General features: G+C 45.5%; 1 protein-coding gene across 9 annotated transcripts in view; it reads left to right on the top strand.

Moving 5' to 3' along the window:
* Positions 1–11,905, top strand: part of KCNJ16 (potassium inwardly rectifying channel subfamily J member 16) — an 86,857-nt gene extending 74,952 nt beyond the window's left edge. For 7 of the 9 annotated variants that reach the window (XM_059878220.1, XM_024980395.2, XM_024980393.2 and 4 more), the window contains one exon: positions 10,085–11,731. In XM_059878220.1, coding sequence (XP_059734203.1) covers positions 10,184–11,446 — 1,263 coding nt within the window. In that variant the 5' untranslated portion in view covers positions 10,085–10,183 and the 3' untranslated portion in view covers positions 11,447–11,731. 9 annotated transcript variants of the gene reach the window in all.
* Positions 11,906–16,346: the final 4,441 nt, after the last annotated feature.

Below are 16,346 nucleotides of genomic sequence, written 5' to 3'. Positions count from 1 at the left end.
CTCCTGCTTGTAGGGGTATTTGAAGGAGATTTTAGGTTCCTGAGGATGAGTTATGAAGAACTGGCTAGGGCCAGCTCTTTAGGCCAATCAACAAGGAGATCAAAGCAGTCAATCAATCCTAAAGGAAATCAATCCTGGAAGGACTGATGCTAAAGCTGAAGCTTCAATACTTTGGCCACCTGATGCGAAGAGCCAACTTGTTGGAAAAGACCCTGATGCTGGGAAAGACTGAAGGCAGAGGACAAGAGGGTGGCAGAGGGTAAGATGGTTGAATATGGACATAAATTTGAGCAAACTCCGAGAGATAGTGCAGGACAGAGGGGCTTGGCTTGCTGTAGCTGATGGGCTTGCAAAGAGTCAGACAGGGCTCAGCAACTGAACCACAGCATCATAAATATCTAATTGCCTTCTTCAAATTCACCTGTCTCAAAGATCATTTCCTTGTGTCTTAAAGATCCATTGACATAGACCTTAAAGTAGTCAGGTTGGAAAATGGCACAATGTTTAACATTTTCTTTCCAAAACGATTGCAAATATTAGGATGAAGGAAGGATCCTTAAAACAGACTTGCAAACACCAGCTGAGCAGTGCAGGCATCAGCAGCTTAGTAGGTTTGGGAGTGGGTCGGGGAGGGAAGGTGGCCCTGAGGGAGAGGAATCGCTTCAAATGCCTGTTGAACTTGAACTCCGCTGTATGTAGTCCTGATCTGTGGCCAGCTGCTTGCACGGTTTCTCCAGCAGCCAAATCTGACCCAACTCTCTCTTCCCCCACTTCCTTGTTTTAAATGAGATCTGGTTTTACTTAGATGAATTAAATGTCACTGTATTTGTTTCTGTGAATTGTTCCAGCAGAACTTACAGCATCAGTGTCTGACTTTGAACGTCTGCAAGACTGTCAGCCTCTCTGGGCTATTTTTAGTTGCCTTTTAAAAGTTCTAATAAATGCTTTTAGAGAGCGATTGGTTTCCTTTCCCTTTAAGAAGCCTCAGAATCGGGATGCTTCAAAGTACCAGCTGAAAATACCTATTTATTCTATATTATTTTTTGCAGAAGGAATGCATGTTCATTGTAAAATTTTAGAAAGTGTAGATAGACAAATTAGAAGGAGAAAAGGGGAGAAAAAGTATATCATACCAGAGAGGGTCACAATCCATATTTTGTTTATATCATTCTGTATTTTCTCCATGTTTAAATGTATTTAAACTTAAAAAAATTATATTATACAAGATGTTTTATAGTCCTCTTTCATTTTTTTCCACCAAACAATATGTTTTCTATTTTTTCTGTCATGCTTCTACTCTATCACATTTAGTGGCTACATTAAAAGTGATGAGTAATGATACAATTGTACCATTACCTACGAAACAAGCCCACATTTATTAGATAGTAAGCCATATCCAAAATCTGCTTCTACAAACAGCCCTACAAATTAGCCAGGTCTCTCTGTTCATTCATGATGGTTTCTTCAGGATAAATTGTTACAAGTGAAATTGCTAGATCTGAAACTGTACCAAATTCACACACTGTTGTCACATGTAGCCAACTCACTTCCAGAAACAGTTCGAATTATATACATACACACACACACACACACACACACACACACATATATATGGGCTTTCCAGGTGGTGCTAGTAGTAAATAATCCCCCTGCCAATGCAGGAGACGTGGGTTCCATCCCTGGGTCGGGAAGATCCCCTGCAGGAGGGCAGGGCAACCCACTCCAGTATTCTTGCTGGAGAATCCCATGGACAGAGGAGCCTGATGGACTAGAGTCCACGGGGTCACAAAGAGTTGGGCACGACTGAAGTGACTGAGCACACACACATGCACATGCGTGTATATATATATATATATATATATCCACCTGTAGGTGGATTCTTTACCACTGCACCACCTGGGAAAGCCCTATATTTTATCTTTGAAATATAAATATAATAGCACGCATTTGCATTAGGAGAACCACATTTCTAATCATTCAATCATCTTTTTAACAAGTTCTATTAAGCACGTTTTAGTGCCAGACATTTTTTTTTTTGGATCTCCATATCCTCACCCTTTGACTTCACTGCTGGAGGGCTGTACTGTGGAGCTTGGACCGTTCCCCATGGTAACAGGAGAAGGGTTGTTTACATTTCAGGATAATCACACTGGATGAAAGTGACAAGAGATGAAGGCCACTGTGGAAACCAGGAAAGCCCAGGTTCTTACCTGGTCAGGAAAGCGTGAATTCAGCGACAAAACACACAGATGAGTTCCTGTGGCAGTAGGTTCTTGTGAGAACCAGGTCTTAAAACCGTCCAAGAACAAGGGACACTGCAGCCAGCCTACAGCTAGCAATACTGAGAGCCTCAACAAGGAGAATGACGCAAACTGGCAGAACAGGGCAAGGGGCCTGTGCTGAGAGCATCGTTACCCATGGCAGGAGCCAGGAGGGCTGAGGGGCATCTCTCAGCCCCGGTGCCAGCTCCTGGACCCAACCTGCTCTGCTCCCCGGGATTTGTGGATGGACTCTTCCCTCCCCCATAAAGGAGCCAGGAGGACTGAGGGGCATCTCTCAGCCCCGGTGCCAGCTCCTGGACCCGACCTGCTCTGCTCCCCGGGATTTGTGGATGGACTCTTCCCTCCCCCATAAAGGAGTCAGGAGGACTGAGGGGCCTCTCTCAGCCCCAGTGCCAGCTCCTGGACCCGACCTGCTCCGCTCCCCGGGATTGGTGGATGGACTCTTCCCTCCCCCATAAAGGGGCCAGGAGGACTGAGGGGCCTCTCTCAGCCCCGGTGCCAGCTCCTGGACCCAACCTGCTCTGCTCCCCTCGGGAAATGGCACCGCCCCTGAGGCTCCAGCCACTCCCCAGATCCCTCACTCATCTGGCTTTCTCTGTGGTATTTACTCCACACTGTCTGTGATCTTTTCCTTTTATTATTTATCAATGCCCAGCTCGCAAATGCAAAGGTGGGTGTGTGCACACACGCTAAGCTGCTTCAGTCACGTGTGTCTCTTTGTGACCCCGTGGACCGTAGCCCACAAGGTTCTTCCGTCCGTGGGATTCTCCAGGCGAGAACAGTGGAGTGGGTTGCCATGCCCTCCTGCAGGGGATCTTCTTGACCCCGGGACTGAACCCCAGACTCTCGTGTCTCTTGCACGGCAGGCTCTGTACTACCTGTGCCACCCGGTAAGCACCACAAAGGTGGCTGGCTCATTCTTGAAGGCGGGTATGACAAGCACACAGCAGAAGTTCAATTAAAAAAAATTAATTCAAAAAATGCAAAATAAGAAAAAAAAACCAAAAAGTTTTCCGCTGGAGAGTTTTAGAGACCACTGGGGAAGGGCTTTCCTTACACAACAAGGGGAAACTGAACTGTGGTCTCTCAAAGAGACATTAAGATCTCATGCTAACAACTAAGATGGGATGGCAGGTTTATTTTCAAGATAAGAACAATAAATACCTTCAGAGCGGGCTCAGCAATGCAGGTATATAGCATTTAAAACAGAAGACAGCGTGATAAGCTGTTTGAGAATTAACTTGTTAACATTGCTGAGCTTGTCAGTCTTGTTTCCTTTAGGTTGGTTCCTCAGAGTAAATAGCAATAAAATTCTTAAACTAAGCTGGAAGTATATGTGTCATGTACATAGGGGTGTGTGTGTGTGTGTGTGTGTGTTGAGAACAAGGTCTAGGGGATTTTCTATTTGGTAATAGTTGTGAACTGATGCTTTTGAATGGTGGTATTGGAGAAGACGCCTTGAGAGTCCCTTGGACTGTTAGGAGATTCAACCAGTCCATCCTAAAGGAGATCAGCCCTGGGTGTTCATTGGAAGGACTGATGTTGAAGCTGAAACTCCAATACTTTGGCCACCTCATGTGAAGAGCTGACCCATTTGAAAAGACCCTGATGCTGGGAAAGATTGAGGGCAGGAGGAGAAGGGGACAACAGAGGATGAGATGGTTGGATGGCATCACCGACTCAATGGGTATGAGTTTGAGCAAGCAGTGGGAGTTGGTGATGGACAGAGGAACCTGGCAGGCTAAGTTCACGGGGTTGTGTCTGCAACCCCTAAGTTGTGTCTGCAACAAGTCAGACACAACTGAGTGACTGAACTGAACTGAATAGTTGTGAAAGATGAAAGAAAATGACTCAGCCCCTAGGGTTTTGGGGAAGTGGTGGAAGAAAAGAGAAATGGCCCAGGCGGCTTAACAGTAGGAAGCAGTGATGACATCCACGTCTCTCGGGGACCACGCACTGTCTGCTCTTGTAGTTTTCTCACTCAGTCCAGTCTTTGCGACCCCGTGGACCGTAGCCCACCAGGCTCCTCTGTCCATGGGGTTCTCCAGGCAAGAATACTGGAGTGGGTTGCCATTTCCTTCTCCAGGGGATCTTTCCAACTCAGGGATGGAACCCAAGTCTCCTGCATTGCAGGCAGATTCTCTACCATCTGAGCCCAAAGGAAAAGTGGGCTGAAAAAAAGGATCTCCAGATAAAGCTAATAGCAATATCATCAGGGTTGGATTTTTGCATGTTTCTAGCATCTCCCTTCTCAGCTTCTCCTTAAGTTTGCTGATAACATATTATAACATATGTTATAATATATATGTATTTATATATTTAGTAACATACATGTTATCAGTGAACTTAAGGAGACACTGAGTATGAAACCCCTCTATTCAGTGTAAAACTTTGTAAATTGATTCAGAAAGAGAAGCTGTAAGATTCTATCTGGGAAGAGGTAAAACCCATGGTTACTGAGAAGCTGGACCCGGGTTGGAGGGGTAGGGGTAGGAGGGGAGAGGGAACAGAGGTGGAATGGAAGCTCGATGTGTAGCCATGGCTACTCCGGGGGGTGTGAGAGCAGCTGAGAAGGAAACATGAAATGGGTTTGTCAGCAAGGGAGACACTGAAATCAGGCAGACAGGGGGTACGTGGAGGAGGACGAGCAGCATCTTGCAGGGAGTGGGTGAAGCAGACATTCAGTGACTGAGGGTCAGGCCCTCCTAAGAGCATCTGAGTGTCTTATTGACGATTCCAGGCAAGGTCAGGCTCAGGCTTAATTCCAAGACAAGAAGTTGTGGGGTAGATTTTGTGCAAAATAGCTTATTTGGGTTCTCTCCTAACTTATTAACATCCCTCTTTCTTGCCTCTTCACCAACCAGAGCCCACCCACGTGCCCCTGGATCACACCTCTCCTGTACTCCCTCTCCCCTCCCTCCCGCCCTGACTCCTACGAGCAGATCCTCAAAGACCATGACCTGCATGGACAATTCAGGCCACCCTTTCTAATCTCTACCCTGTCAACTCTCACGTTTCCACTAAAATTTACCCCATCTAATAGTTTTGCCAGGAAAGTAACTTGATTCTGGATGACTTCATGAAAGTCATGTACATGGGAAAGAAAGTGCTTGTTCATCTCAAAGGCCACGGATGTGAATAAGTGAATTTTATCCAAGATATTTTAGACTTTTATTGGTTCTGCCTCTCCATTTATACAGAGATGATTACTGTTGCTATTCATATATTTATATTAAGTAGATGCTAGTGACCAGATCAGATTTTATTCCGAAAGTGACAGAGGATTGTAACGTCTTAGCCACTGTGTTATACCCTCAATGTGCTAAAGAGAAGCTTAGGCCTGAAGAACTATTTACTGAGTATTCTGCTTGGTAAACAACTGAGTTTGAGAGCATATAGCAAAGTGGCAGAAGTGCTTCGAAACTGGTAAGCCTGACTGAGGTGCTTTTGTGCGTTGAGAATAGGGGACAGATATGCAGGCTGCTCCTTCCTTTTGCTGAAAATATTCCCTGTCGTTTCTACGTGCATGCTCCGAAGCTCAGTCGCGTCCAGCTCTTTGTGACCCCATGGACTGCAGCCCGCCAGGCTCCTCTCTCCATAGGATTTGCCAGGCAAGAATTCTGGAGTGGGTTGCCATTTCCTCCTCCAGGGGATCTTCTCGACCCACGGATGGAACCCCATCTCCTGTGCCTTGGCAGGTGGATTCCTTACCACTGTGCCACCTTCTGTAGCCCATGCACTTTATTGGCAAAGGTTTCTCCCTGAATTCACACCAAGATCTGAAAAACCTGGGGCCTAACAGCAGATGTCACTAGTCAGAGCAGACCAAGGAACGCTTTTTAATGTCTTGACTTAGCACAATGAGCAAGGTTGGAGAAAAGTTGTTATCAGGGTTGGATCGCCTCGCCCTTCTAACTTTCTTTCTCTCACCTGTGTGTCAGGAGTTCCTCCTAAGTTTCTTTGAAAATTGTGATGAACTTGGATGCTGTTTTCAGGGAGATCCACCCTCCTCACTGTGTGTTGCCTCCTACTCAAGCCACATCTATAAAAGAACTCCCCATCAGGACCAAGTCCGTGTCACACTGAAGATCCCTTCTTCTCTCTCTCACTCATCGCCAGGAAAGATAGTTTGAAACCTTAGGTCTAGCGTTTGTTTTTGAACTTTATAGCCCACCATTTTGTAATTGCAGTGCTCAAATTTCCATTTTTATTAAAAAAAAAAAACGGAGTTTTGCAGGCAATGAAATAGCCACCGTTAGTTTTAGGAGACCAAGGAATAAAGCATGCAAAAAGAAATACACAGGCAGGAACACTGAGGATGGTTTGCACGCGTGGTTTGTTGCTCAGTCGTGTCCAACTTATTGGGACCCCATAGGTTGTGGTCCCCCGGGCTTCTCTGTTCGGGGGATTTTCCAGGTAAGGGTACTGGAGTGGGCCGCCACTGCCCACTCCACGGTCCTTTCCTGGCCCAGGGATCGAACCCGAGTCTCTGTGTCTCCTGCATTGGCAGGTGGATCCTTTACCACTAGCGCACCTGGGAAGCCCTGAAAATACTTTCTCATGATGATGGTGACAAGATGGTTTTGAAAGCATTCAGGTAATTTTAAAGCCCAGTTTTAATTCTGAGGAAAACAAATGTTAACTATAGACATGTCCAATCAGCAAACCTTATCCTCTGTTCTTTATCCATAGACTATTAGAAAAGTGCTCAAGTTAACACAACATATAAAACAGGGGTCTAAACATAAAAAACACCTATGTTGTTTCTAGCCATTTTGACAACAGGACCTTTGTAAACATCTTAGCACATGGGTAGGCTGAGAAATGGTAAACACTAAATTAATCAGTTTGGCTATGATCTAACATTTAGCTTAAAAGAAACTGCCTTTTAGGAAATGCATCATTTAAGTGGTGGGGAAATTGAAGGATAGATGAATAAACTGTACACATTTAAACAGAATCTGAACACTTTTCTCTGGACAAGTTGAAATGAATGATCAGGATAATAAACCACAGTAGAAGACCTGATGGTTTCTGGAATAGAATTCTCACAGCTTTTAACTTGTATCCCTGACATTGTTACATTATGCAGAAATAATTTTTCCACAGATTCACATTTGCTCACTTGTAGCTTGTATTAATTGAAACTTCATTCACCAATTAGTATACTGTGGAAGGTATTTTTTAAAAGGGCTTGTTTATAACAGTCGTTGGCACTACCGAAACTCCGAGCGATGCCAAGTAAATGCCATTTCAAAGAAAAACCTCTCTTTTCCCTTTTGGCAGCAGGAAAGAGCAGAGTGTCTCACAGCAGCTCTTGATTTATGACTCCCACAACGGGTGCAGTTCCCTTGAAGGAACTGGGTTAGAAGGAAGCATGGATGAAGAGAATAGCCCTATCTCTGAATCGGCTTCTTAATTTGCAGTCCTGTGGGCCTCTGATGAGACTGTTGCATTCTCATGCCTCCAAGGATCAGATGAAGGAGTAGAAACTGACAACCTTGAATAGCTTCCTGTTTGTAAGATGTCCATCCGAGACACATCAGACAAACCTACAAAGAACCCCGTATCCTGTGGGCAACATTTGTGGAAATAGTTGTTTTTTTTTTTTTTTAATTTAAATGTATTTTTAATTGGAGGATAATTGCTTTGCAGTATTGTGTTGGTTTCAGCCATATCTCAGCGTGAATCGGCCGTAGGTGCGCACATGACCCTCCTTCCGGAGCCCGCCTCCCACCTCCAGCCCCATCTCACCCTCTAGGTTGTCACAAGCCATGGGGTATTTTACCTTCAACATTTCAGGATGTGTTTGCTCAGCCATGGGCCATATCCTGAAAGTATGTGGCTGTCTCCCCAAAATGCAGTTGAAGAGCTGACCAAAGACAGAAATGCTGACCAAAGACATGTGGCTAATCAAGGCAGCTCTGAAGGCTGATGGATGAAGCGGCCAGAAGCAGACGGATAGACGGGGAGAGCTTGGACGTGCCTCCCAGGACATCTTGGCTGTAGGCAGAGTCTCCGTCCTCACAATGGGCCACCAGACAAAGTGCTTATTGTAAAGTGGGCCTGGTCCCTGGAGAAGAAGAAAAATGATGCCTGTCGACTTGGGGGGTGGGGGTGGATTAACTCATTCCTCCCTTTCATAGTGGGAAGGCACTGGATAAATACTTGGTGATTAATTTCTTTGGTTGGTTTCAAGGTGGAGGTGTCTCAATTGTCTACAATAATATTTATTCCTGTGAAATTTTTTATGCAGTCCAGCAACAAGATCCTCTAGTCCAACGTCTCCCCCTTCCTCCACTCTCCCCTACCTGGCACAGGTAGATGATGCAGAAAACAGGTTCTAGTAACTAGTGAACCATTAGCACCGGGTCCCAGGGACTTGGCGTTTTTGGCAGATAAGTAACTAAAGACCATTCAATATTGAATTATTCAAACTTACTTTCAGACTTGAGCGGGAAAATCATTGATCTATATTGAAGATGCTGAAAGCAATAATAACTGTAGGTATCAATATAACTTGATCTTTTAAAGACCGAATGGATTTGGAGGGAGGAAAATGCCTTTGCCCAGGCAGGGCCGTGAAAACCTTAGCAACACGGTGAAGAGCTGGGGGAGAGGGCCCAACCGCAGCATGCTCCCTTTAAGAGGGAAGCAAGAGGAGCGGCCTTGGCAAATCTTCGGCTTCTATTCAGAAAGAGAAGAGCTTCCAGTGTCAGAGAAAAAAAGGAAAGAAAGACAGAAGAAGAAAAAAAAAAAAGGATGGATGTTTTGAAACAAAGGCAGGAGCAGTTTTACACTTTATGGAAAGCTTACCTGGGAGTGGTTTTAACTCCTCCAGGGTTAAGAAAGTTTTTTTTTTTCCTCTCAAAACTAAAGGAGGAGCTAGGGTAAAGGAGTTGAGTCTGAAATAGCATCCTTGTCAGTTCTGTTCTGGCCTGGGAAGTAGACAAGGAAGAAATACCTCCGTGGAAGAGAGAAGAGGCTGCAGATACAGAAGGCAAGGGGCTGTGTACGCTACAACCCGTACGTAAGTTGCATTGTAACAGTAATGTAGAAACCCCCCTTTTCTTAAGTTAATTTTTACTGGAGCACGGTTGCTTTATGATGTTAGTTCCCACCGTGCAGCAGGATGAATCAGTCACAGGTGTACATGTATCCTCTCCCTCTCGGCTTCCTTCCCCCTCAGGTCACCACCGTGCATTAGGTAGAGTTCCCTGTGCTATACGATATGTGATCATTAGTTATCTATTTTATACACCATATCAATTGCATATATGTGTCAATCCCAGTCTCCCAATTCCTCCCTGCTCACCACCCTTTGGAACATAGAAACTCTTAACTGCCTCCCTTTTCTAAGGAAAACCATCTGACTTAAACAGAAAGCCTCTAAGAGGGCTAGACAAATACCTGAATTCTATTTTGCCTTTTTACATTATAGATTGTTTTGTTTTCTAAATGTCCTCAGTCCAGAAGAGTCTACAAAATGAAGACTTTTTTTTTTTTTTTTCTTTTTTTAACGCTGGGTCAGAAGAGGCTGTGAGGCCTCATTTGGGATAATCACAGTGTTTACTGAAGCCTTATGCATATATAAAAATGTTATTTTCTCTAATTGCATATTTTGTTCCCGTAATGACTGAGCTGGATTCTAAACTGAAATGAGTGATCAATACTTAATGTTTCTGCCGTTCAGATAAAGTCTGAGCTGTTTCAGACGGCATCAAATTGCTTCGAATTGGGCCAATTGCTCTAAAGACGGGAATTGAAAGCTAAAGAAGCGTGTGGAATTTTCTGTTTTTCAGGTTTGAAGTGAAAAAACCCAAACTCGCAAATAGCCGCGCTCCTAGGACCCTTGCTTCCCCAGCAGTCACCCGGATATACCCCCAAGGGCGCTGGAGAGCATGAGCCACTACTGCAGCAGCTACCCCATCGTGAGCGTGGACCCCAAGTGCCCGGGGTACGCGCCGGAGCACCTTCTGGCCGAGAAGCGCAGAGCGAGGAGGCGTCTGCTGCACAAGGACGGCAGCTGCAACGTGTACTTCAAGCACATTTTCGGGGAGTGGGGCAGCTACGTGGTGGACATCTTCACCACCCTCGTGGACACCAAGTGGCGCCACATGTTTGTAATCTTCTCGCTGTCCTACATCCTCTCCTGGCTGACTTTCGGCTCGGTCTTCTGGCTCATAGCCTTCCACCACGGCGACCTGCAGAACGATGGCCCGGACGCCACGCCTTGCGTGGACAACGTCCACTCCTTCACGGGGGCGTTCCTCTTCTCCCTGGAGACCCAGACCACCATCGGCTACGGCTACCGCTGCGTCACCGAGGAGTGCCCGGTGGCCGTGCTCACGGTCATCCTGCAGTCCATCCTGAGCTGCGTCATCAACACCTTCATCATCGGGGCGGCCCTGGCCAAGATGGCCACGGCCAGGAAGAGGGCGCAGACCATCCGGTTCAGCTACTTCGCGCTGGTGGGCATGAGGGACGGCAAGCTCTGCCTCATGTGGCGCATCGGGGACTTCCGCCCCAACCACGTGGTGGAGGGCACGGTGCGCGCGCAGCTGCTGCGCTACGCGGAGGACGGCGAGGGGCGCATGACCATGGCCTTCAAGGACTTGAGGCTGCTCAACGACCAGATCATCCTCGTCACCCCAGTGACCGTCGTGCACGAGATCGACCGCGACAGCCCGCTCTACGCGCTCGACCGGAAGGCCGTGGCCAGGGATAACTTTGAGATCCTGGTGACGTTCATCTACACCGGGGACTCCACCGGGACGTCCCACCAGTCCCGGAGCTCCTACATCCCCCGGGAAATCCTCTGGGGCCACAGGTTTCACGACGTCTTGGAAGTGAAGAGGAAGTACTACAAAGTGAACTGCCTGCAGTTCGAGGGCAGCGTGGAGGTCTACGCCCCCTTCTGCAGCGCCAAGCAGCTCGACTGGAAAGACCAGCAGCTGCACAGCGTGGAAAGGGCCCCGCCTGTGCGAGCATCTGCCCCGCCCGACGCCAAGGTCAGAAGAAGGTCGTTCAGCGCTGTGGCCATTGTCAGCAGCTCGGAAAACCCGGAGGAGACCACCCCCTCTGCCCCCGAAGAATGTAAGGAAGCCCCGTACCAGAAGGCCCTGCTGACTTTAAATAGGATTTCCGTAGAATCCCAGATGTAGTCCTGAATCTTAACTGTGAGGGCTACCTACCACCCAGCGGTTCTTACTCTCTAGCCAATCACCGTAAGGCAAGTAGTTATATATAAACAGAGCTTTTGAAGAATGTGACACCTGTCTTTGATGGTGATGAAAGGTAAATAGAGCAGATTAAGCATGATAAAAGATATCTAAACATTACATTATATACAATTGTTTAATTTTTTTTTTTTTTGGCTAGCAACTGTTGTATTAGGGAGGCTATCAAGAAGCATAATTGATTAAATTTCATCTCTGTTAATTATTCCATACACTTGTGTTATCAGTTGGAAGTTAATATTTCAGTAATAAGGAGCAAAGATCGGATACGAGGAAACAATAATAGAGACTAGAAAGGAAAATAGAATGGATGATAAAATGTTAAACATATCCAAATTGATAGTGTAATGAGCTACCTATAAAGACCTTATGTCTTACAATCAAGATGTGCAAGGAGTGCATTCAGTAACTTGTGATGTTGAGCTGTTTCACTGTGCACTCACCCGACCCGTTTGAGTCACCGTGTTTACCCCTCCCAGGGGCTTGGTATCAGCTGGCAGAGAATGTGTCTGTAAGAAGTAAGGTATCACCAAATTCTGACAGAGCCTACATGCCACTTGCCAGGGAATGATCAAAAAGGGCTACTGCTGCTGCTGCTGCTGCTGCTAAGTCACTTCAGTCGTATCCAACTCTGTGTGACCCCATAGACGGCAGCCCACCAGGCTCCCCCATCCCTGGGATTCTCCAGGCAAGAACACTGGAGTGAGTTGACATTTCCTTCTCCAGTGCATGAAAGTGAAAAGTGAAAGGGAAGTCGCTCAGTTGTGTCTGACCCTTAGTGACCCCATGGACTGCAGCCCACCAGGCTCCTCCATCCATGGGATTTTCCAGGCAAGAGTACTGGAGCAAAATGGTCTAGAAGTTGCTTTTTCTCTCGTCTGTAAGGCAGAAAAAACGTTGGCATTACTTTTCAGAGAGAAATTTCTCTCTCAAACGCCCTGGGAGATTGACTCCAAGGAGTGGCTGTATGTGGAAGAGCAGAAGTAAGGCAAACAGTTTTGTAAGGCCGGTGACGAGGGGGCTTCTTCCAGCCACCTGCCCCCACCTTCTCTGAGGACAGGAGGAAGGATTGGGATCCTGGAGAGCCATAAACAGTCTCAGACTCTCTGAGAGAAAGCATGTCCCTGTATCTTGAAAGACTGGAGCTCTGGTTACACATGGGATGGGACCTTTTTCATTTTTATTTTTCGGGCAGTTGGGTGGGGCGTTAGGAGGTGGGGAGACTGTTATTTTCGCCTACGAGCAATTATGTATATTTTCTATCTCGGTCACTTTAGAAAACAGAAACAACTTAAACTCTGAATTTTAAGAAACCCTTCCTTGGAACTTGGAACCATCATTTAAATGAAGGATTTTGTGAAATATAATTAAGGTGAATCACCTTAATTTTGAATGCACATTTTGAAGCAGATCAGCTAAGTGCTTCGGAATTGCTTAAATTGTAGGGCAGGAGATAAATGTGTACACTATGTCCATGTTAAGAGATGTTAATCATGATTACTTTAAACACAAACTGATCACCTAGGAATGAAGAGTCACTCTAAGCTTTATCAACTGAAGAATTATCAGCTACCTTCAGAATTATCTGTGTGATTTTTTTCCATTGTTGCTGAGCTGACATTAAGTATATGCCACAGTTCTATTTTTGTTTATTTTATATAAATATAAATATGAATACACATAGGTTTTGCTTTTTTCTGGAAAATTCTCCCCTCTCACCGTTTAAATTAAAGCTCACAAGTAAATTTTACTGAATCAGAGTACCAGATTACCAATAGAAGTAAAATATATGGGTACCTAAGCTATTTTTCTTTTGCTTGCTTTTCCTCCCTCCCTGCCTTCTCTCTGTTTCCTCCTTCTTTCCTTGGCCTGTGAGCAATAGCGTCGCTTTATAAATGCACACGTGCAAATCTTTTATTCCTGCTGCTGTGTGGATAAGAGATATCTGAAGATCACAGGTTGCAACATTGTCCTGGAGCTTAATGTCAGAGAGAAAAATCATGCAATTTATTTTTCTCATCTTGCTTCAGAAATGCAAAATCCATTTTTTAAATTGCACATGCCCTATCAAGTTGGATTTCAGAGTGGCAATTACTCAGCTAAATTAGAGTACTGCCATCTACCCAGTAGAAAACCACCTCCAGAACAACGAGCAGACTTGTTCCTCTCCCCCTTTATAGCTTGCTTCACACCAGTCTAGTTCCATTCACTTTACTTCCTGGATGCTGTCTGTCCTGGTCTTGCATGGATGTCCAATAAATACATTCTGTCCAGCAAACCCTCTTACCCAGATGAGATGTATTAATATGACCAGCATCCTGTGTAATACGTATCTCTCATTTTCTGTTTAGATTGATAACACACTCTGATGCCCCAATGAGTTACTTTATGATAAAGATCTTAAAATTGTGCAAAAAGTGTGTGCCTAGGCTGGTGGGAACTCTGTGGATGTGGTCAGCGCTGGGACAGGGCACCAAACACGAGATTCCTGTTCCTTCGAATTAGGATGTGTGCAGAATTAGAAACCATTTTTATGGGTTTCTAACAGCTTGCAGAACAGTTCTATTCAAATGAACGGTTAAGTGCTCCTGTAAGCATTGAAAGAAATCAGTCTTCAAAATAGCATTTCTAGTTTGAAAGACTCTGTCAATGATGAGAATTTTCTTTTTTCTGGCATGCCTCTTCCCCTAAAAAAAATGACATTATTCAGTAGACCTAATTAGACAGAAAATAGATCGTGGCATCGAGGCTCTGCTGTCGTGTGTATTTCAGCCTGGGAGGAGGGAACACAGGAGGAGAGAAAGAAAAGCTCTTTCCTGTACCACCGACTAGGTGCTTTCCACAGATGCACTTAATCCCCACACAAAAACAGTGGGGTGGATATTTTTAATTTCTACATCATCAAATATCTCATTCTTGACTACTTCTTGACTGACAAATTCCCAGCTGGGATAACCAAGTGCCTAGGTTAAAACAGAAATTTCCAACTGCATTTCCCAGTCTCTCTTGCAGGGTGGGGTAGGGTGGAGGCTGTGCTTCTGTGATGTAGTTCTGGTTCCTGAGATGTCAGCAGAACTCTCTGAATGTGACCTTTAAGAAAGCTCATTGGGACTTCCCTGGCCATCCAGTGGTCAGGACTTTGCCTTCCAGCACAGGGGCTGCAGGTTCAATCCCTGGTCAGGGAGACTCAAGGCCAAAAAAAAAAAAACTTTAAAAAGATGCAATATTGTCACAAATTCAATAAAAACTTAAAAATGGTCCATATCAAAAGCAAATCTTTAAACAATACAGATAGCTTTTTGGCTGGGTCTGTCTTAGCTGTCAAATGCCCTGTTACCCTCATGCATTCACCCTTCTCCTCACCTGGACCTCAGTCATGGTAGCTGGAGCTCCTGCAGCCATCTCCTGAGTGTGAGGATCAGGGATATTCCTTACAAGGGAAACCGGACAAGTAGGAAAGCGTGTGAGCCTAGGTAGCACACCTCCGGACTTGTGTAGAGATGACAATAAATACAATTTCTGAGAGTAATCTTAAAGGAAATCAACCCTTAATATTCACTGGAAGGACAGACGCTGAAGCTGAAGCTCCAACACTTTGGTCACATGATTTAAAGAGTCGACTCATTCGAAAAGACCCTAGTGTTGGGAAAGATTGAAGGCAGGAGGAGAAGGGGGTGACAGAGGACGAGATGGTTAGATGGCTTCACTGACTCGATGGACATGAGTTTGAGCAAGCTCCGGGAGATAGTGAAGGATAGGGAAGCCTGGTGTGCTGCAGTCCATGGGGTCGCAGAAAGTCAGGTACAACTTAGTGACTGAACAACTATGCGACTCAGAGTAAGCCATAGATCTAGAGGAATTGGCTTCCCTGGTGACTCAGATGGTAAAGAATTTGCCTGCAATGCAGGATACCTGGGTTCCATCCCGGGTCAGGAAGATCTCCTGGAGAAGGAAATGGCAACCCACTCTAGTGTTCTTTCCTGGAGAATTCCATAGATACAGGAGCCTGGCGGGTTACAGTTTATGGGGTCACAAAGAGTTGGACATGACTGAGCAACTAATACTAGAAGGAATTATCCAGAAAGCAAAGACTCGGAAGGAAAAATAAAACGGATGTACAAGTTACATCCAACTTGAACTTGGAGATGGCCTTTGATGGAGTGGGTCTCTGTGGAAACCACAGATTTTCTGGAAGGGTTGAGGAAATGCCACTATGATTGTAAAACAAATACGAAAGGATTGTTCTGGGCCTGGGAATGCCCCGGAGACACCGAGGACTAAGTGACCTCGATGGGAGAGTGGGCCTGGCTCCGGTGGGCTGCCCTTCCTCTCCTTCTGCCCCTCCTGCAGATTAGGTTCTGTGTTTGAATGGGGCCCTCACTAGGTCTGGTGAAACCTACAGAGACCCAGGCTGGCAAGTGCTGTGCAGCTTGGGCAGAAAAGCAAAACTCCCCAGAGGCTGTGTTTAAGAATCCTCGGCAAAAACGAATGAGAACCTCCATATAGCACAGGAAGCTCCCTTTACTGCTCTGCAGTGACCTGAACGGGAAAGCAGTCCAAAAGGGACGGGATATGTGGATATAGATATATGTGCGTATATAGATGTAGGTGTAGTTGATTCATTTTGCTGTGCAGTAGAAACGAACACGGCTTTGTAAAGCAATGATACGCCAATAAAAATTTAATTTAAAAAAGAAGAGCTCCTGGCAAGGTCAGACGGCATGAATTCATCTACATGAACTCTAAGTATATATACCAAGGAACCCAGACCCTGGTTTTAAATATTTTATTTCATTTCTTCAGAGTTGGCCAGGATACATGCCAA

This window comes from Bos taurus, chromosome 19, assembly GCF_002263795.3.
Source record: "Bos taurus isolate L1 Dominette 01449 registration number 42190680 breed Hereford chromosome 19, ARS-UCD2.0, whole genome shotgun sequence".
In the NCBI taxonomy this organism is placed as follows: Eukaryota; Metazoa; Chordata; class Mammalia; order Artiodactyla; family Bovidae; genus Bos; species Bos taurus.
Note: the sequence above shows the minus strand (reverse complement) of the source record. Positions and strands in the feature narration are given on the sequence as shown.